This window comes from Cyanistes caeruleus, chromosome 29, assembly GCF_971803275.1.
Source record: "Cyanistes caeruleus chromosome 29, bCyaCae1.hap1.1, whole genome shotgun sequence".
Lineage (NCBI taxonomy): Eukaryota > Metazoa > Chordata > Aves > Passeriformes > Paridae > Cyanistes > Cyanistes caeruleus.
The window spans coordinates 1,860,808-1,882,647 of record NC_141729.1 but is presented as its reverse complement, the minus strand read 5'-3'; the positions used below and the strand labels follow the sequence as shown (position 1 = coordinate 1,882,647).

Here is a 21,840-nt window from a genome sequence, read left to right as displayed (position 1 = left end):
ACAAAGTTGGAAACTGATTTCTAAAAGGCTTCCACTTGTCCTGGGATGATGATGATGATGATGATGATGATGATGATGATGGCGGTGGTGTTGCTCTCCAGGCACCAGATAGAGGGAAAGCAGAAAACAGGAAGCCCCAAAACCTTGGAACTTTGCGCCAAGTGTAGAGTGCAGCTCTTCAAAGCAGAACAAACAGCAGGAAACCACGGATATCCCCCGGGATCAGGCATTCCATGCCGTGGTGTGGAAGGGATGGGGCTGCTTTGAGCTGCAGGCCCCCAAATTTACCTCCCAGTTGCAGGCTGAGATGCTCCATCTGTGCAGGCGTTGGGGATCAGCAGCAGCAGCCAAGGGCCGGGATATTCCAGATGTTGGGCTCTGGAGCCCACTGCAGGAAGTGGGAAGGTGTGGCATCTCCAGGGCTGCATCCCAAGCCCATCGGAAGGGAAGTGGTTGTGGGTAGAGGATCTCCCACTCACAGAGACCGGACCACAAAAGAGGATGGTGAGGGGGAAGGATTAAAAAAAAAACCAGCATTTTTTAGGATGTAACTTCTTTGGCTCTCCATGAGGCCTGGGACTGGAGTCAGGAGAGGGGGGGTGGCTTTGCTGAGAGGCTCAGCGAGCAGAGAGGCTTTTTTGTTGTCTCGATGCTGGGGCTGGTGTCAGATCTAGGCCGGGAATAGTCCTGAAAAGCAATTTGCCTGGGCTGCCGAGGAATTAGTCATGACTCCTTGTGCCCACTCGCTTGTGATCCTTTGGAGAAGGGCACGGTGTCAGCCACAGTTTAGCTCTTGAGGGAGAAGGAAACCCCAGTAGAAAATATCAGCTGGTGAACTGAGGTGATCTCCCCCTCCCCAGACATGGCTGTGCTTTGTTTCCACCTTAACCTGGGCAAATCCAATTCCAGACAGCATAATCTCTCCCCTCCTCTTCCCTGAAAAGAGCAGCTGTCACCGGGCTCTGGGAGCTGGGTGGGAGGATCTAATGCTCGGAGAGGACCTGCTGTCAGCAGGGCCACGGGCCCACAGCCCAATTAAACTAATGCCCAGTGATAGGAGTTAAACCTGTTAGAATTATATCTCTCCATGGTTATTGTTCAGCCACGAAGCCTCTTATGGCAGAGATGTTCTTCCCTCCCTCGGGACAGCTCCGCTCCCAGCAGAGGCTGCGCTGCCATTGGAGCTGTGTCGTCTCCCCTGCTCTCCTGCAGCTCCAGCTGAAGTTCACCTGTGTCCCCCCAAGGTTGTTCCCTGCTCTTCACCGGGGCTGGGATGATCTGAGCAGGCAGGGAGCTGGGGAGCAGAGCCGGCCCTGCATCCCCGCAGGGCGTTCGGGATGGGGCGAGCGAGGTTTTATCCCGGATCCCTCCTTGCTTCGCTCAGCCCTGCTCTGGCCTGGGCTGACTCAGACCACTCGCCCTCCTCCTCCTCCTCGCTGGCCTGAGTCAGCTTGGCAGGGAGTGGAGACCTGAGCTGCCAAACCTCCCTTCCTTGACTCATCCCAGCAGCTCTGCCTTCCCCAGGGATGTGGGACAGAGGAGCTCTGTGAGCAGCAGGATTCCACTGCAGCTGTGGCCGTCAGCACCTTTCCATTGGGCTGCCCCAGCCAGCTGGAAATCCCAAAACAATGGAGTAAATGTCACGGGAGTGGTGGCGTGGATTCAAGTGATGCCGGTTAAATAATTTTGCTTGTTTTCACTCTCTTCTTTCAATTTTTTCTGGCCAAACTGGTCTCTGCAGTTGAGAGGTGCCTCCTTTTCCCCTTGGCCACTTTTCTGAGAAGCTTTCTTGCAGGATGGGGATGTGGAGGTCTTGCTGGGTGGGGCCTGTGACATCCCAGATCCACCTGCACGCTGCAGCTCTGGCTCAGAATATTCACCCATGGGACTTACCTTGAGATTCTTGATGGGATGGCAAAAGCTCAGCAGAAATTCCATCTTAGAACAGAATTCATGGCCTAATTCTGTGGGGTTTTTTTTTTTTTTTTGGAGATGAGGGGAGAAGGAAGCACACACGCTTCCCTCTTCTTCCCAAGATCTACTTAGAGGCTGAGACCACTGGAAGATGCAGAAATCAGCTCATCTTCCTCCTCCAGGAAAAGACATGAACCCCAGGGGGATAGGAAGGTTCCTCACAGTCCCTTATTTCCATCTCTTTGTAGTGTTGGCTCCAGTCTTGCTCCATTGCCTTCGAGTGGCACGGTGGTGCCCTTCGAGCAGGAGGGATCTGATCACAGGTGGGAGGCCCAATGTTTGCAAACAACAAAAAAAGAACTGGGTGAAGGAGAGAACGTGGTTTTATTTCAAAGCTTTCGAGAGCTCGTCGCTCTTGATGTAGATTTAAATAAAAACCCCGAGACGAGCGATTTTTGCATTACCCAGCCCCTGTGCCTGGAAGAAAAAAAAAAAAGGTTCAATGCAGAAAGCACGATTTGATTTGGAGTTTTCAGAAAGAGACTGCGGAGCAGTGGGATTATTTTAATAATATGGAAACTTCCCTTCAGGATATTGTAATTTTCTTGCCTGTACTTCTTGTTCTCGTTACTCTTAACGTGATAATCCTCTCCACAGCTTCTGTCGGCTGCATGTGACCATGGATAGCTACTGGGAGTGGGAATTACTGTGTGCTCTGCAAAATGTTCCTATCTTGTCCTCCTTGCAGGGCTTTGCCTGTGACTCTGCCGGGTGGGAGCACGTGAGAGCAGCTTTTCCCTCTCCAGAGCTCCTCAGAGCTGTTTCTGTGGGATATCCGGGCTCCAGCCATGGCTGGGAGGCTCTGTGAGCTCACAGACTGTGGGGACTGGGAGCCAGTTGCTGTCTGTGGGCGTGAAAAATAAGAGCAATCCTTGGGCAGCTGTCTCTGAGATGGGGCTGGGGATGTGAGTCAGGCTGGGCAGCTGAAGTGTCTCTGTGTGGAGTCACCTTGATCCCGTGTGGATCCTGCTCTGGCACTGGGATGGGGCTTTTGGGGGATCCCGGGAAGTTTGTGGGGTTCACAGCACCCAGAGGGTCACAGGGTGGGGAGGTTTTGCCTTTGTGGAATGAATTCTAAAATCTCAGAATGGTTTGGGTGGGAAAGGAGCTTTAAACTCACCTTGCTCCACCCCCTGCCATGTGCAGGGACAGCCCCCACTGTCCCAGGGTGCTTCAGCCTGGCCTTGGGCACTTCCAGGGATCCAGGGGCTCCTCTGGGAATTCCATCCCAGCCCCTCCCCACCCTCCCAGCCAGGAATTCCCAATATCCCATCCATCCCTGTCCTCTGGCAGTGGAAGCCGTTCCCTGTGTCCTGTCCTTCCATCCTTTGTCCAAATCCCTCTCCAGCTCTCCTGGAGCCCCTTCAGGCCCTTGAAGCTGGTCCGTATCCATTAAGCAATGATGCCTTTTGCTTATTGCACAGAAACAGGCAAATCTGACAGCAAAAAAGGGACAGAACTCTGAATATTTGCAGGTATTCCACAGCCAAACCCTCCAGCTTTTGGAGGAATCAGTTGCTGAGCAGATCCTCCTAAACACGGAGAGGGAACAACACGGGAACGACACCCCCAGCCTTTAAAGGGGGGCATATTTTTGAGTCATGCCGACCCTGTGTGGTTTGCAACCAAAACAATTCACACCTAAGGCCTATAAATAGAGTGCAATACTCTCCCTGGATATTTTAGCAGCCGGAACAGGCACGGGGATGGAGGGTGAGTTTTACTATGTGCCGGTTACCTGACCTGCAGGGCGCCAGCTGCCGCGGATTTCTGTGGCTCCCCGAACGCCAGGCACAAGTCGTGTGAGCTGCCCCCACACTGCTCCGTGTCTGTTCTCTCCAGCACCCAATTTTAGCAGCACGAAAAGGGAGCTGGAGCTCCGGGGAGGGTTTTTTGGAGCAGAGGGGTGGGGGAAAGAGAGCCCAGCTCGCATCCCCCGGATGGTGGGAGCGGATGGTGCGGACAGCTGGGAGCTGGGATGGGGCTGGAATGTGGCTGGTCACTGCCTGCCCTCGAATCAGGCTGGTGGAGTTCAAGTGCAGCCCAAAAAGATGTTTAAAAAAGATTTTAAGAAAACTGAGCTCCATCTTTAACCCCCAAGCTTTTAACAGCAATTCTGCTTGAAAAGCAAATGTCCCCATTAAACGTCGTGGTGCCGCATCAAGGCTGGGACTGAAATCCCAGGGCCAGCAGGAAGAATTGGAACAAACCTTTGGATCCTTCTAGTCCTGGCTGCTCCCAGCACTCCACATTTCCTTAATAGCACGGGAGCTTGACAACACAACTGAACCCAGCGCTGATCCCATGACAACAAACGCGCACGGATTTACTCTTGGCTGGTCAATTGAAATCCATTTGCTTCTCTGGTTGACGAGGTGTGGAATGAATGTTTTAAGTGTGTTAAAACAGTCAGCATGGAAAGAAAGTTCCTTAAAATATCTCCTATCACTGGAGGTTTGCTGCCAGCTAGCAAGTAGGAGGGAGCAGGCACTGAGGTAGCATCGGGAGAAGGCTGGGCTGGAGCTCTGAGCTCAGAGCACAGGCTTCCCCTCCCTTTTGGAGGTGTCACAGTCCAGTGGGATTGTGCTCCAGCCCAAGAGTTTCATGGGAGGGAGCTGCTGTAGGGAGCAGCTCTCTGAGTGTATGGAGGGGAGAATAATGCAGAGATGGGAGGGTTCACTGGTGGTTTGGGGGGAATTTTACTGTCCTGTTGAGGATGAAGAAGGAGGAAACAGCCAAACCCACCTCAGGGTCCCTGACGGGGCTGGAGGAGAAGCAGCTCCCCTCAGTTTTTGGGAGAGAACATGGGCTCATCCCCCAGCACTGAGCCATGTCAGGCTGACCTCCCTGCTTTTACAGCATTCCCATTTATCCCATCAGCTCCCAGTCCATGTGCTGGAGCACGTCCTTGGCTCGAGCTGACATGTTTGGTGCTGGCTCCAAGAGACTCTGGAGCTCCAAACCCCCAAGATTTCCTTTACTTTTGAGGCATAAACTCCCACGAGAGCTGCAGCTTGTGCTGGGCTCAGCTCAGCATTTCCCAGAGACAGCTTTCCCTGCACACTCCAGGCTGCCCTGCAGTCCCCTGGAGCTGATTTCCATCTCTTCTTTCCACAGGTGGAGAGAGACTTTGAAAGGGAATATGGGAAGCTGCAGCAGTGAGTATCAACCACACTGGTCGGACAGGACCGGCCGCGTGCTTCCCTCCTCTCGTTGCATCTTCCCAGGGGATTTTAGCCAGGGATGCTCTTCCCAGTGAGCAAATCCCTCGCTGCCCTGTAGTTTCCAATTCTTCAGGGTTTCTCTGAGTGTTCAAAGGTGTCCTCAGAAGTATTTGCAGTGGGGTTGCAGCTTCTGGCAGCTTTAAAAAGAAAGTGTAAAATTGCCAGAAAACTGTGAGGTCCTCAAAGAGCCCAGCACCTCGGAGGACCAGGAGAGGCTTTGCCATCCTGCCTGTGTCACAGGAGCTGACACGGATCATCTGGAAGCATTTGGCTTTACCATTTGTGCTAAGTGTGAGAACTTTCAGGAAATATGCGAACTATGAATAAGAGATCACCAACTTGAAAAGGTTAAAAACCATCTGAAAACAACCCGAAAGGGTTGAGCTGCACTGAACTTCATCAAGCCTTGCCTGGATATTTTTAACTCCCACCAGAAGCCAGCATATTCAGCCCGTAAATGATTTGTTGCACGTATGATACACTTGGGTTTCTTTCTTTCCAAGATTCCGACTTTGCCTTCTTTCTCCCATCTTTCAGATTGGAAGATCAGACCAAAAAACTTCAGAAGGATATGAAGAAAAGCACAGATGCAGATTTGGGTAAGTGACTGGAGGATACATAGACTGTGAACTTGGCCACAGAGAGATGAAGTGACTTTTCTCGAGATCACATGAGTAATGTGTGACAAGTCTGGAAAACAAATCCAGAGCTCAGTCCCACTCAGTTTGCTTAGTTACAAGGCCATCTGCGAGAGGGCTGCGAGCAGCAGCTCAGCCCAGGGAACACAGAGAGTGCTGCAGGCTCGGCCCATCTCCTGAGCTCTATGGCCTTGGACATGTCCCTTTCTTTTCTTTGCCTCAGTTTCTGCCACTGAAAAAAAAACAACCAGGAGTCGTTATTCCAGGTCTCAGATTATCCAGCAGGAGCAGCTCCAGCTGAGCCTATTGTGCTTTTTCACCTCCTGCAGTCCTCCTTTCACCTCCTTCACCTCCCTCTCTGGAGCTCCAGGGAGGTGGGATGGGTCTGGGGGGTCTGCAGGGCACAGCTGGATACGGCTGTCCGTGTTTCCCGTGGGAAATGCTGACCTGGCAGCTCTCCTTCGGGAATAACCTGGCTCATTCCCTCGGTGGCTGCTTGTTTTGGCTTCCCCTCGTGGCAGTGGGCGATGGAGGAAACAATAAACGGCTCTGCCTGCACGTTTGGGGTGACATCTGCCCTTGCAGATGTCCTGTCCCTTGTCCCAGCTCCCTTCACATCCCTCTGCTCGAAATCTGTGCCCAGAGAGGGATCCAGCACAGGGGAACTGGGAGCTGGATTTGTTGGATCCTGGTTACTGAGCAGGGCAGGAACCCACAGCAAAGAGCTGTTCCAAACCCAGATGGTTTTTCCCAGCGTGTGGGTTTGGAGCAGTCCCTGCTTGGCCCCCACAGCTCCAGAGCCAAGGCAGAGGCACCAGCACAAACAGGTGTGGGCTGCACTGGGCCAGCATTCATCCCGTGGGATTGGGGTCACAGCAGGGCAGGGCGGTGGGAAGGAAGCAAATTCTGGGCTTTCCACCATGCAGGCTCTCTCACCTGTGTGTGTGTGTGTGTGTGGATATTGCCTGACACAAACACAGATCTGGGCTCTTGCTGTGATCTCCTGCCCTTCCCAGCACAAGGAGAGGAGTGGGAAAAGCATCAGACACCCAGGACTCTTTTCCAGGGTGAAAACTGCCCTTTCTGAGGACTCTGGTCATTGTCAGGGATCCTTGGTAAGTTTTTCCTTGTTAAGGATTCCCCTCCCCTCCCTTGCAGTGGGCGTTGTTTATATGGAGCATTTCAAGTCCCAGAGGAGCTGTGGGAGGACTTTCTTTTTCCGTTCTGTTACATGGCAGAGTCACAAATGAGCCTTGGCCAGAGCCAGGAAGATCTGATTTCTCATTTAAAGGCTTGAAATGATGAGTGGAGGGAGAGGTACTGCTGAGGGAGGGCTGAAGGAAAAGGAGGTGGATCAGATCAGTCCCTGAGGATGGGTCTTCTCACCTGGCAGTGCCCATCCCCAACACCCAGCCCCCAGATCCGATGAGGATTTGTCCCCCTGTCTCATTCCTCCAGGCTCAGGGAGTTGGTTCTTCACTGCCTGCAAACACTCCCTGGCAAAGTGGGACTGGTGGCTCGAGTCTCCACCTTCTTCCCAAAAAGCTCAGCTCAGAACGAGAGCGATTCCTGTGCACAGAAATATCCCAGCAAGGCTCTTCCAGTGCCCTGCCAGCAAACAGGGAATGGGGTGTTAGCAGCACTCCCTGTCCCGTGGCTGGAGATCACTCACCCCCTTCCCCACCCTCTTTCCAAACAGAATAGGAGCTTAAGGAGCAGGAGGATGTTCTTTAACTGGAGCTGTCCTTTGGAATGAGGTGCAGGTAACCCACGGGATCCCCATGGCCCTGGCTGTTCTGGCCTCTAAAAATCTGAAATTCTTTTAATTGGAGCTACATCTCACTTTTTTAATGAGCAAAAGAGCAGTGCAGACCCTCCTGAAGGCCACCCTAAGGGACAGGCAATCTCTTCTCCATCTCCTTCTCCTCCTCCTTCTCCTCCTCCTTCTCCTTCTCCTCCTCCTTCTCTCCTTCTTCTCCTCCTTCTCCTCCTTCTCCTTCTCCTTCTCCTTCTCCTTCTCCTTCTCCTTCTCCTTCTCCTTCTCCTTCTCCTTCTCCTTCTCCTTCTCCTTCTCCTTCTCCTTCTCCTTCTCCTTCTCCTTCTCCTTCTCCTTCTCCTTCTCCTTCTCCTTCTCCTTCTCCTTCTCCTTCTCCTTCTCCTCCGTGCCCTGGAACTCTCAGACTCCACTTTTTTCAGCTCTCTGCAGGTGATGTCAGTGATGCAGAGGAAATTCCTGACCCAAATTCCCCCTGGACATGCCCAAACCCCCCCCAGTTCCCAACCTCCCAGCGTGACCCTGCCACTCCCTCCCTCCAGTTCCCTTCCAATCCTTTCCTGTGAAGGAAGACTTCATTTCTTTTGCAGCCGAAAGAGTTCTGCCATTCTTAACTCCGTCCTGTTCTGGCACAAATCCCTCCTCAGATGTGGTCACACATATGGATTATATCCCATCTGTTTAAAGGTTTAAATGCCTAAAGCCTTAATGTTTGGATAATAGATGGATACGGTAGCTTTGTTATTCCGGAGTGAGAGGCTCGTTCTGCATTGAGCTCCCCGGCTCTGCAGCTTCTGAGCTCTCGCCGTTATAATTGTGTGTAACCTTTAAATCAGAATGTTTAACCCCTTGATTTATGATCTTAAGCCCCATTATTCAGATGATTTTAACTTTTAATATCTGAGGGAGTCTTTCCAAAGCTCCTCCATAGCACGGCTCAAGCATCTGGCTTTGTGATCTCCAAATGAAATAACTTCCAGCACTGAGGAAAAAGAACATTTTTTTTAGTACCCCTGTTTTTTTTTTTTTATCTACTTTATCCCTGTTTATATTTATGCTTTGCTTTTTATTAGTCTTTTTTTCCATTCTGTACCTTCCCTAATTTCTTGCTCATTTGTGTAGTGGTTCTGTCATTGAATTTTCCCTTTGCAGACCAAGTGTTTGGATAAAGAGGGATGTGGCTGATGGAAAACAAGCAGAATGCTCAGTCAGAGCATGACCTGGAGCTTCTGGATTTCTTGGTGGCACTCCCAGGGCCTGTAGGGACTTAGTGTCCCCTCAGCTCTTTGTCAAAAGGCACAAAATTTAGGCTTATTGAGGGGAAAATGCTTAACTTGTGTCCCTGCTCTTTGTGTTTGGGGAGGGAAAGAGAAACCTCATCTCCCAGCCCTGTCAGCCTGGTCCTTTCCCACTAAATCCACTTCAAATACATGTTTTTTTTGTAAAGCCATTTGAAAGACTTAATGGACTGTGATTTTTCTTGTCGTGGAAGAGCTGTAGTGAGGCTGGGAGTGACACTTAATAGTCTGTTGAGAGAAGATGTATAAAAACCCCCATCTCTGGGGTTTTTTTTAAGAGAACAGTGCTTTTGTTAGTCTGGGATTATTTCTGGCAGCATCACAAGCCTCACATTGGAGTGGTTCAGATTAACTTACATAAAAACACTTCTCTGGATGTTTACATGAATGAATTGGTGCCTTTTCCTTGCTTTTCTCTCAGCCACCAGTGAGTATCTCCCTGGAAGTTTGTGCTGAACCCCCCTCCTGGCTGGTTCAGCTCCCTGATTTTTCCCCTGTGGAGGTGCCTGGTGGTGGGAAATGTGACCCTCTCTGGTTTCTTTCCCATCAGCCATGTCCAAGTCTGCTGTGAAGATTTCCTCGGACCTGCTGTCCAACCCCCTATGTGAGCAGGAGCCCTCGTTCCTCGAGATGGTCACGGCCTTCGACATGGCCATGAAGAGGATGGACTCCTTCAACCAGGAGAAGGTGGATTTGGTTTGGCTGGAAAATGCTGGGAGGATCATGGAGTCATGGAATGGTTGGGGTTGGGAGGGATTCTATCCCCTGCCACAGTGGCAGGGGCACCTCCCACTATCCCAGGGTGCTCCAGCCGGGCCTTGGACATGTCCAGGGATGGAGCAGCCACAGCTTCTCTGGGAATTCCATCCTAGCCCCTCACAACCCTCACAGGGAAGGATTTCTTCCCAAAATCCCATCTATCCCTGCGCTCTGGCAGTGGGAAGCCATTCCCTGTGTCCTGTCACTCCCTGCCTTGTCCAGAATCTTTGTGTCTCACCTCTTTTCCTTTTTATCATCATCTCCAAGACTTTTCCCACACGAGTTTCCCTTATCTCAGTCTTCTGGCTGGGATTTCAGCTCCCATGGGAGAAATTCCCTCTCTTTTGGTTAAAGGACATTGTGGTTGTGCTCAGAATCCCTCCCCATGCCGTGGTGGGCTCCATACAAACCCATCCTTGTGCAAATGTGATTTTCCAACAATCCTGACGTGCAATCCTCCCTGTTTTGCTTTCCACAGGTGAATCAGATCCAAAAGACAGTCATAGAGCCTTTGAAAAAGTGAGTACCAACCATCATCTCCTGGGGTTTGTCCTCCTCCTGAGTTTTAGTGGATCCTGGAGAGAGGCAGGAAATGAGCTGTTCCACAGAGGGACAATCCTGCACTGCTCCTGCTGGCCACATTGGTTTTGGTACCTTAATTAATAATTTCAACCTCTTTGGCTGCTTGGATCCCCTACTGCCTTCACCTGTAGCTTAAAGAACTCCTGAGATATAAAATCATGGAGCATCCTGGGCTGGAAGTGACCCCAAAGGATGAATAATTCAAATTTCTCTCTGTTTGTGTGTTGGTTTTTACCAACTCTTCACTCTAGCAAAGGAACAAAACCACCTGAAGATCATCCAGGGGGGTCAGAAATTGGCTGGTTGAGCAAAGGTTTCTTTCATTTGGAAATTTTCCAAAATAAAAAGGGAGAAAGCAAAAGTTGCTGCATGTTTATAAATAATATTCCCATGCAAAGGAGGAGTAGAGGTTGCAGAACCTTCGTAGACGGAGAAGTTGGAAATGGGGGGAAAACACACAAATCCCACAGTTCTGTCACATCTGGCCTGCAAAATTTCCACTTTTTCCAGGGTCACAGGCTGTACCCCCAAACCTTTCAGGATAATTCCAGTTCTTTCCCAAATATCCCCTTAAATCCAGAGATTTGCTGTTTTGTTACAGGAACAGAGCCAGCGAGCAAAAATAAAATGAAATCACTTTAATATGACAGTAAGTGTTGCAAATTGCTGAATAACAATTTCAGTTAAGGTTTGACACACAGAGGGGTTGCCGTGGTTTAGGTTGTTTTGGTTTTTTTGGGTTTTTTCCCCTGAAGTTGTTGTTTCTGCCCAAATCTGAAAGTAAAATCTCATGGATCACTTAACACCTGAGGTTACAGCATGTTCCTGTCTGGGGGATGTTTGGTGACTCAAGTTTTACCTTGGTCCTCTATCCACGACCAGAGATTCCTGCTTATTTAAGGGAAAAAAAAAATAAGAAGAAAGAAAGAAAGAAAGAAAGAAAGAAAGAAAGAAAGAAAGAAAGAAAGAAAGAAAGAAAGAAAGAAAGAAAGAAAGAAAGAAAGAAAGAAAGAAAGAAAGAAAGAAAGAAAGAAAGAAAGAAAGAAAGAAAGAAAGAAAGAAAGAAAGAAAGAAAGAAAGAAAGAAAGAAAGAAAGAAAGAAAGAAAGAAAGAAAGAAAGAAAGAAAAAAGGGAAAAAAATCCCAGTCTTTTGCAGTGGAATTGTGTTGCTTATTATCTAGATTGTCCTCATGAAAGATACATTAACTTTTTCTTCCAGCATTCTGTTAAAATTGGAAGAACTTGTGTTTCTGAGATATTCTGGGTTGGTTTTTTTGGTTGTTTTTTTTTCCCTTTCAGCTTGTGTTAGTTGGTGAAATGAAAGACAATCCCTTTCCCTGCAAACCTGCCTTGGGTTTGAAATCCTGGGCTGGGGAATTCAGGACAATAAAACCATTTCCATGTGCCCACGGGAGATGCCCCAAGGGCTGGAGCTGTGGCCAAAACCTCTTCAGTTTTGGGAACAGGAACCTGCTCAGAGCCAAAGCGATGGTACCAGGCCAGGCCAGGACATTCCCATGGCCAAACCTCTCCAAATTTGGGAGAGTGAGGAGTGAGAGAGGAAAAGGCTCCAGGGAGAACTCGGAGCTCTAGAGGCGCTCCGGGAGGGCTGGAGAGGGACTTGGGACAAGGGATGGAGGGACAGGACACAGGGAATGGCTCCCAGTGCCAGAGGACAGGGCTGGATGGGATATTGGGAAGGAATTCCTGGCTGGGAGGGTGGAGAGGGGCTGGGATGGATTTCCCTGAGGATGCCCCATTTCTGGAAGTGTCCAAGGCAAGTTTGGAGCAACGTGGGACAGAGGAAGGTGTGAAAGGGCGTGATCTGGATGATCCTTCAGATCCCTTCCCACCCAACCCATTCCATGTTTCCCTGACTCAGGACACTCTGTTATCTGCCCAATCCTCAGTTCAACACCAGCGTGTTTACTCCGACCTCCTGGCTGCTTTCCAGCCTCAGCAATTCTCTCCAACTTCCTGAATTTCCATTGGCCTAGAAGATGAGAGGGGTTTTTTTTTCCCCTTTTCCTGCCCTTTGGCACCTGCAAAGCTTCACCCTGTGTGCCTTTAACCAGCTTATGTTCCATGCCAGGGAAGCTTCATCCCCACTCCGAGAACAAAAATGCTCCTTCCCTTCCCTCCTTCTTCCCTTTGTAGGTGCATCCCTGGCCAGGAACATTTCTGAGGAGCCCAAGGGTCCATTTTGAGGCTAATGAGATGCAGGAGAGAAATGCAGAGCTTGCACCTCCCTCCCCTTGTCCTGCTGGCAGATAAACCCCAGTGCTGGTTCTGGCAGAAAAGTTCCAGATTAATGAAAGCTGCCTTGAGGAGCCCTTCTTATTTCCAGTTAGGTTTTCCTTCCTCTCCCGAGCCTCTCCCAACTTTGCTCTGACCTAGAAAAAAAAAAAGGCTTTTAAATTTCTTTTTTTTTTTTTTTTTTTGCTCCAACAGCTGCACTTTATTACATCTTCACTGGTGGTCTTTTATAGTTTATTAGCCAAAGAAACAGATAAGTATAATCCAGACAATTATCATTAGTGGTAATATATTGTAATCAGAGGCACATGGCAGTAAAATCTCCATTCAGTTGTCCAGGGATTGGAGTTTCCAGGCAAATATTGGGGAATTTGTTAAACCATGTTGAAAAAAAGCAGTAGTAGATTTAGTGCTGGGGGTGTGGAGGCTTGTATTGTTTCAATCCTTCTGCTTCTGGGCTCATAGGGTTATTCACAATTTGGCTTTTTGAGCCCCAAGAACCCTTTGGCTGGGAATGACTCATTTCTTTTCAGGGAAAGAGCAAAGCTCTAGTGAGAATAGTGCATTTTTCAGGGGATGGGTTGGGCAAGGAGCTGGGCAGGAGGGATGGGCTCCTCTTCGGGAGCTGCCTGTGGAATCTCACACCAGAGCAGCGGCTCTGGGGCAAAAGGGGACAAAAGCAGCTGCTTTGGACTTTGCTCTCCCAGTTCTTCCCAGTCAAGGCAGGGTCAGGGATTGGGGATGGAGTCTTAGTGCTCCATATTGTGTGTCCGTATTTAAGGAAGGAAGCGGCTTAAAGGAGCCAGGTGGTTTGGAAATCCACGGGATTTAGGGCCTTTCACGTTGGGATCCGATTTCCAGGGCCACAGGTCTCAGTTTAACTGACTCTGTCTGACCCTCTTGGAGCAGGCGGGTGGCCTGGTCACCTGGGCTTGGTGCCGTTCCCTTGGAGCATTGTCCTGTTCCCAAAATTGGAGAGGTTTGGCCATGGGAATGTCCTGGTCACCCTGGCACAGGATCACCCCATTGCAGCATTGTCCTTCTCCCAGAGCTGGAGAGGTTTTGGCCAGGGGAATGTCCTGGTCACCCTGGCATGGTACAGTGCCTTTGATTTGTGGCATTGTCCTGCTCCCAGAATTGGAAAACTGGCCACAGGGATGTCCTGGTCACCCTGGCTTTGGCACGGGTGACACAGAGGGTGCTGCCACCGAGGTGCCACCACACAGGGCTGGGTGTCAGGCCTGTGGGACATCCCAGAGGTGCAGTCCAGGACTGCTCAGAGTACTGAGGGATAAATTCCATCAGAATTTCCAGAATGTCCAGAGCTGCTGGCAGCACAGCCGGGAGGGGGATCCCTCACTCCACCTCCCTCCCACCACCCCACCATTCCCATGGTCCCTCAAGCTGCAGGAAAAGGCAGCCAGAGCTGGCCAGAGCAGCTCCAGGGGTGCTGGACCGGAAGAAGGAAAAGCAGCTTTCATGTCCTTAATGAGCCCCTAATGAGGATTTGAAGCAGCCACATGGCTGCCTAATCCCCCACGCGCCACTTCCTCGTCCCAGCCTCTCCATTCCTGCGCCTTTTCCTTCCAGGAGGAAGGGCTGGGTTTAATTTCCCCCTTCCTGGTGGGTGGATGGGCCCCCACGGATGTGTGGGCACGAGCTGAGGAATGGCAGGAATCCTTCTCCATGCTCCAGCCTCTCCTGAGCCATCCTGGTGCCTCTCCAAGCCTCCCCTCACCTCATCCACCATCGCTTTCTTTGGCATCTGATGCTTCCCAGCTCTGTCATTCCTTTTATTTACCTGTCCATCACCAGCTGTAGATCTTGTCCACTTCCCTTTGGCTTCTTATCCAAGATATCAGCCCAAAAACAAAGTCCTAGGGAAGACCCATCTCTGTGCCAGCCAGGTCCCGCTCACAGGCTGCCAATGAGGGTGTTCAAGATGCTTGAAAACAAGGAGGATTAAAGGTTTTACCATTATTTTTCCCTTTCCCACTAAAAATGGGGGCTGGAGGAAGCAGTGGGACGAGGATTTGGGATGGAGAGGGTGAGAAAGCAGAGAGGTGGCAGAATGTTCCCACTCCTTGAGCATCCTCACCATCCCTAGGGCTTCCCAGCAGAGAGATGGGAAGGAATTTCCAATTTGTCAGCTGGGTCGAGTAACAGACGGATCTGGCAGCACCAGGAATCCTGGGTCACTTTTATCTCCTGTGGCAGCATCTCTCCAACCCCATCCTTTAATTACAGGGAGCTGAAGGGAGGCTGGCATGGGGACAAGGTGGGAACACGATTTGGAATGCAGGGAATGGGGTGATTCAGATGTTTCTCCAAGGATAACCTGTCATCCTGTGAGGAGTTCACCGGCAGGTTCCCCCTCTGCCACGGGCAGAGTCATTTGTATTTTCTCTTTGTTATCCCTGCGTATCTCCCCTCACCTGCTCCTCTTAAGCTGCCTGGGCTGTAATCCCCTCTCAGCAGCCTTCCCTAAAAAGTGACAGGGAACAACAGCAGCTTATTCCTCAAGCTGCTTTCATGGCAGGGGCTCTAATACCCCGTGTGCTGTTTTACCTTCACTTTGCCACCATTCCCACCAAATTTGCTTTCGAGTCGGCTTTGATTTTCTTGGGTTTGCATTATAAAAAGGAAGTCTTGGGTTACAGAGGGTGGGGAGGGGGATTTGGGAGTGGTTTTGACTGTAAGACCCCCTCATTCCCTGTGGAGGAGCGTGGGGAGGATGGTGTTGGGATTATTGATAATATCGGATATTAGGAGTATTTTTGTCATGGTAAGAGTTGTGAAACCCTGGCACAGTCTGCCCAGGAGTCACCATCCATGGAAGAGCTCAACAAATGTGTGGATGTGGTGTTTTGTGGCTTAGTGGTGCTGGGTTGGTGGTTGGACTCGGTGCTAGGGCTCTTTTCCAACCTTGCTTATTCCATGATTTGTTCCAAACACCCACATCTGCTCCAGGGTTGTGCATCTCACAGGGACAGGAATCGTTCCCTTGCTCCAGGTGTGTGGAATGGATGAGTGAACCATCCCAGATTTGCTTGTGAGGCTTCCCTGCTCTTTCCCCATGTCCCTGCTTCTTTGAAATTCCATGTGGAATTTCCATTTCCAAAGGGCTGTTTGGCTGCTGCTCCCCTCCCAGTTGATCCCAGTCCCTTCGCTGCCAGGAGGGGCTGGTGGTGCTTTGCCAAAGGCTTTGGAAAACTCTTCTGATCCCTGCAGGGGTGTTCTTGGAGGGCTTGGCTGTGTCTGTGCCTGGCAGAGGCTCTGCAGAGCCTTTGTGCCAGGCTCTGCACCAGGAGCTTTTGTCAATAACATGCATGAGATGGTTGTGGAGACACTGGGGCCACGTGTGGAGGCAGGAATTCCTCGGAATAACTTGGCACCAGTGGGAGCCTGGCTCTCCCTCTCCCCCTGCATGGGTGTTTGGCACCCCTGGCACTTGCCTTGGGATCGTGTTTCTGTCCACACAGGGACAAAAACCTGGGCAGGACTTGAAATCCTTTCTCCCAGGGGAATTCAGAATTCCTTGATTCCTTCAAGAGCCAGAGGCAGCTTTGCCTCAATCCAGAGCAGTCCAAGGAAGGTCCTTCCCTGCTTGAGCTGAGCTGATCCTGCATGGAAATTAAACCAGGGAGAGTGTGGCTGGCGTGGGAAGAGTTCAGTGGGCACAGGGAGAGCTCAGTGGGCACAGGGAGAACTCAGTGGGGACAGGGAGAACTTGGCTGACCCAAGGAGAGCTTGTTGGCACAGGGAGAACTTGGTGGGCACAGGAAGAGCTTGGCTGACCCAAGGAGAGCTTGGTGAGCACAGGGAGAACTTGGTGGGCACAGGAAGAGCTTGGCTGACCCAAGGAGAGCTTGGTGAGCACAGGGAGAACTTGGTGGGCACAGGAAGAGCTTGGCTGACCCAAGGAGAGCTTGGTGAGCACAGGGAGAACTTGGTGGGCACAGGAAGAGCTTGGCTGACCCAAGGAGAGCTTGGTGAGCACAGGGAGAACTTGGTGGGCACAGGGAGAGCTCAGCTGGCACAGGGAGAGCTCCTTGGCGCATTGGTGGTGTCCAGAGAAGCCACGAGTAACCCAGCCCTTCACTGATGGAGGACAACCACACTGAGGGAAGCTTGAATAGTGATAGGGTTGGTTTTGAACTAATAAAGGGGAGATTTGAACAGGATGTTGGGAAAGAATTCTTCCCTGTGAGGATGGGGGTAAGTGCAGGTTGCCCACAGAAGCTGGGAAACACTTCCTCATCCCTGGAATGCCCAAGGCCAACTTGGATGGGGCTTGGAGCACCCTGGGACAGTGGAAGGTGTCCTACCCATGGCAGGGGGTGGAACAGGGTGATTTAAGGTCCCTTCCCACCCAGGCCAGTGTGGGATTCCATGATTCCCAGCGCTCAGGCTGGAACTCGGGACACTCCGAGCCAGGCGCGGCTGCGGCTCCGGGGAGCTGGGCCCCCCCTGCTCTGGGAAATGCAGCGTATAATCTATGCATTAAAAGTCCTTGTGAGACAGGAGCTGCTGTGCCTACACAGTTCCAGCCTCTTCAGATCCAGCCCTGTAGATATTTTTTAAAGCTCTGCCGGAGCACAGTGTCCTTCCATTACGGGCTGCGAAATTGCAGCGAGTTGATACCGGGAATAAAAAGGGGGGGGGGGGAAAAATCAAAATCGAGACTTTTTTTTTTTCCTTTTTTCCCTTTTTAAAGCCCAGATTTAACTTCAAAGTAAATGGAAACTGCATTGCTGATCGTCTTGTGCGCCCTCCCTCGCTGCTTTTTCCGAGGGAAAGGGTTGGCTCTTCCCTGCGGAGCGGGATTGGGGGTGGAAGTGGCTGCGTGTGACTTCGCTGGAGTCTCGTGGCTCTGTTCAGGCAGGAGCACCGGGAAGTGTCAGGGAAAGGCCAGGAAAACACCACTAACAGCTGGGTTTGGGTGCCAGCACGAGGCTCAGTGGTTTGAGGGCGTCTCAGGAGGGGTTTTCCAAGATTTGCTGGATGTGGTGGCCGTGCTCAGGGCTTGGTGCACAGCAGGGAAGGGAGGATTTCCCAGCCTTCAGCCTGGAATCTCTTCTGGCATTCCCATGTCTGGATTCCTACTGTGGAGGAGCAGCTCAGCTCATCCCCATGGTCTTTATTTCCCAGCCTTCAGCCTGGAATCTCTTCTGGCATTCCCATGTCTGGATTCCCACTGTGGAGGAGCAGCTCAGCTCATCCCCATGGTCTTTATTCCCTGTTTTAGGTGTGAGGTTTTGTGTCCTTCCCAAACCTCCCCCAACAGGGACAGAACATAAAATAAACCAGGAAAGTTTCTGGACTGATGGGATCTTCCTTCCCATTGTTAATAATTGGGAGAAATTGCTGCAGGAGCTGAGACCTCGAGCTGCTGGCATTGTGTGTGTGCCCACAATGGAAAATGGGAATGGAAATGGAAAATGGGAAAGGGCATCCCATAGTGAGGAGACCTGGCATAAAAACATCCCTGGAACTGCTATAGACCAGACTGGAATGGGCTTGGAGCCTCCTGGGCCAGTAGGAAATGTCCTGAAGGTCCTTTCCAACCCAAACCATTCCCTGATTCCGTGAACCCAAACCATTATCCCATTAACCCTCTCAGCCTGGCCATCCCTTCCCACCCCTTCCTTCCATCCCAGTCTCCCTAACTCCTTCTCCCAGCGGATTTTTGGACTTTACAAAGAGGCAGGAGAGATTTTAGCAGCCCAGGAGCTGGTGAGCCTGCTGCATCCAGGACCTGGCTCCCATATAAATATAATGGGATCGTGTGGGATGGTGTCCATAAAAAGCAATGTCAGGGCAGAGCATCTGATCCTCTCTGGGCAGCTGGAGCAGCTCCCTGATGACTTTCCCAGGTTGTTCCTCATCCCCAATCTGTTGCAACAGAGAGAGAATATCATGGGATATATATTTGTATTTATATTTATATGGATTTGTTCTGTTCAAGCCTCGGGGGATGTGTAGGACCGGGCAGGATTGAAGGATCGCATCCCCAGATCAGCCTCTCGCCCAGGGATGCTCCTCACAAATGCTTGGATATAAATATTCCCACTTTTCTCTTTCCAAACTGAGGCTCAGGGATGAAAGTTTTCCTCAGCACCCACCAGTCCAGCCCATCAGCACCCTCTGGAGCGAGCGGAAAATGGGATTTTAATAGGGCTGGAGTGGCTGGGAACACCCGTGGTTCCGCTTGAACCATGGATTTAGGTCACATCCGAAGCAAATGACACTTGTCAAGTGACATTTGTGTCTTTTCTTTTTGCTAATGGCCCCCCCTGTTTGATTTATATTTATATTTTTTTCCATTTTAAGAGGTGGGAAAGCTGTTTGTTCCCTCATGGAAGTAAAATCCATCACCAGGCTGCTCAGACAAATTTTTTACCACTCAATCTCTGGCTTCAACCCCCTAAAATCACCCTGGAATTTATGAATATTAAATTATTATCTCCAGAGGGAGCATCACCTATTTGATCCCAACCCACAGCTCTGGTATCCCCTGGGATAATTTGATTTCCTGGAATTAAGAGACAGGAGCAATGTTCCAGTTCCTGCTTTTCCCTTTTCTGTCACATTCAAAAATATTCTCCATCAGATGTTCATGTTTCCTCAATTTGTAACACATTTTAATAATAGGAATCTTTCCCATCGCCTGGATAAATTGTTAGATGCTGTGAATCCTTCTGGGGAGGGCTCAGGGCTTCTCTTCAGCTGGGTTTGCGACTCAAAAAGAGCAAAAATTTGTCGAAAAAAAGAGAAAAAAATAAGGAGAAAAGCAAAAAAAATAAACCAAAAAAAGAGCCAAAACTTAACCAATAAAAGGCCAAAAATTAACCAAAAAAAAGGCGCAAAAAACTAACCAAAAAGAGCCAAAAATTAACCAAAAAAAAGCAAATACTAACAAAACAAAAGCAAAAAATAATATCCAAAAAGAGGAAAAAAAAGATGCAAAAAAAAATTATGCCACAATTTTATTTTTTTTTTTTGCACTCATTATTTATTTTTCCTGGACTTTTATTTCAACTTCTCTCCCTCTTCTTTCCTTTTTCAACCAGGAATTAGGGAAACGATACATTAATTAAGAATATTCAGAATTCTGGGATGGTTTGGCTTGGAAAAAATCTCACCCGGTGTCACAGCAGGGAACTTTCTGCTGGAGCAGGGTGCTCTGCAATTGTTTTGGATGCTTCATCCACCTAAAATATCCCATCCCAAGCCTTTCCCATCTTTTTTCCAGGTTCAGCAGTGTCTTCCCAAGCCTGAACATGGCTGTGAAGCGCCGGGAGCAGACGCTCCAGGACTACAAACGCCTGCAATCCAAGGTGGAAAAATACGAGGAAAAGGAGAGAACTGGCCCCGTCCTGGCCAAGCTGCACCAGGTATTGAGATGTTCCCAGAGCCACAATCCCGGCAGCATTCCTGGGAAAAACTTGGGAAAAGCTTTTCCCTTCTATCTGGCATCCGTGTCATGACTAGAACGTTTGGGAAGGATGTCTTTTATCCGTGTAAAAATCACATTTTTGACAGCACAGCGCTGGTTTGGAGTGCTCGGTGAAGGGAAGGAGCCGCTTTTCCAAGAGAAAATGGAATGTTTTCCAAGAGAAAATGGAATCAGAGCCCTGGGAGCTCTGGGGGAGCTCAGAGCCAGCGCTGAGGTCGAGGCACAGGGGGGTTCCCCCCGACCTCCGCGTCTGAGCGAGCAGCTGGATGGGGAAGGGAACAGATCAGAGCATTTCCCAGCTTTATGTTTGCCACCTGTTCCCAAAAAAATTCGTCTTGGAAAATTGCAGTAATTGGTTAACAGGAAGTTTTGCCAGATTCTTTTTGCTCTCTCCCGAATTTTAGCGAAATCGTGATGAGTTTGTTGGTTTTGTTTTTTGCTTTTTTTTTTTTTTTAATCAAATCTTCCCCAGCATTTTTCCCCCAAAATCTGTCGCTCCGGCAGCACGTGGCTTGATCCTCCCAGGAACAATTGATTCTCAGAGTCAAAGAAAATGTGTTTTTCTGATGAATTTCCACCCCAAAAAATGAAGTTTTGTGTTAAAGAACAGCCTGAACAAAAGACACCTCTGGTTTAACTGTAAGCAGCTTATTTTGCTCAGCCTCAGCGACTAAAGCTGGGGCTGGAAAAATGGGAATTCTTTTGTCCTGGTGATTAAGCAGGGTTTAGTTATTTCATTTATTTTTTCCCCTTAATGAACTTTTGATCTAATTCTCCCCACCCCAAAAAAAAACCCTCTTAACCAAACACTGAGTTTAAACACCTGTGGGAGGGAGCCTTGAACAATCCTGAACTTGGGGTATCCAGAGGGTCTGGATTTGATGGGAAAAGGCCTTATCTCTTCAAGGTATTTTTAATTCTTGAGCTGCAAATTTACATCCGTTGTTTGCTCCAGGTTTTCTGCTCTTCTGCCCCCTGTGAAGTCCATCCTGGGAGTTTTCCCTGGGAGTTCCACCCCAGGAGTTTTCCCCATGGACTCCATCCTGGGAGCTTCCCCATGGACTCCATCCTGGGATTTTTCCCAGTGAACTCCATCCTGGCATTCCTCCCTGCCATGAACTCCATCCCAGGATTTCTCCCCCAATGATCTCCATCCTGGGATTTTTCCCCCCACGATCTCCATCCTGGCATTCCTCCCTGCCATGAACTCCATCCCAGGATTTCTCCCCCAATGATCTCCATCCTGGGATTTTTCCCCCCATGATCTCCATCCTGGCATTCCTCCCTGCCATGAACTCCATCCCGGGAGTTTCAATGCTCCCGATTTCATGGCAAATGATGGATTTGCTCCTTTGCTGGGATGACTCCAGGCTTTTCCATGCCATCCCCCTGGCACGCTGTCCCTGTCCCCAGGGCCGGCGCCGCGGCCGGGCCGGGCTCTCCCGCTCCCCCTCCCGTCGGAATGGCACCGGGATTAAGTGGCAGACTTGAACCAGTCTAATATTTCACAGCCCACCCCCTCCTGCCCTTTTCCACACCATCCCGGAGACATTTCCCGTTCTCCCCACGCTCTGTTTAAAGGAGCCGGTTGGATGCACTGAGCTGAAGGTCACGTTGATGGTGGGGGCAAGGTCCTGGAGCGACGCTCCTGGGAATTGCAGGGTGAGGGGACATGGATGTGGCCAGGGATGTTCTCCAGCCTGACCGAGCTCTGGGACTGGGTTTTGTCTGTGATTTTCTGAAGGAGAGAGGACACAACTTCTCTGGGTGTCCTGTGGCTTTCCAGGGTCAGAGCATGATTTCTACCAGGATCCGCTGGATAGTCCCATCAGGATCCATTAACTGGTCACGTGGGCTCCACCTGGATCTGTTGGAT

At 50.1% G+C, this 21,840-nt stretch overlaps 1 protein-coding gene across 2 annotated transcripts in view; it reads left to right on the top strand.

Moving 5' to 3' along the window:
* BIN3 (bridging integrator 3) overlaps positions 1-21,840 on the top strand; it is a 40,690-nt gene that overhangs the window by 12,255 nt on the left and 6,595 nt on the right. The window contains exons 3-8 of one of the 2 annotated variants that reach the window (XM_086865669.1): positions 5,092-5,132; positions 5,736-5,797; positions 6,903-6,951; positions 9,459-9,595; positions 10,146-10,186; positions 19,761-19,902. In XM_086865669.1, the coding sequence (XP_086721795.1) occupies positions 9,461-9,595; positions 10,146-10,186; positions 19,761-19,902 (318 nt within the window). In that variant the 5' untranslated portion in view covers positions 5,092-5,132; positions 5,736-5,797; positions 6,903-6,951; positions 9,459-9,460. The remainder of the gene's footprint in view (positions 1-5,091; positions 5,133-5,735; positions 5,798-6,902; positions 6,952-9,458; positions 9,596-10,145; positions 10,187-19,760; positions 19,903-21,840) is intronic. The other variant, XM_086865668.1, reaches the window with a different exon arrangement.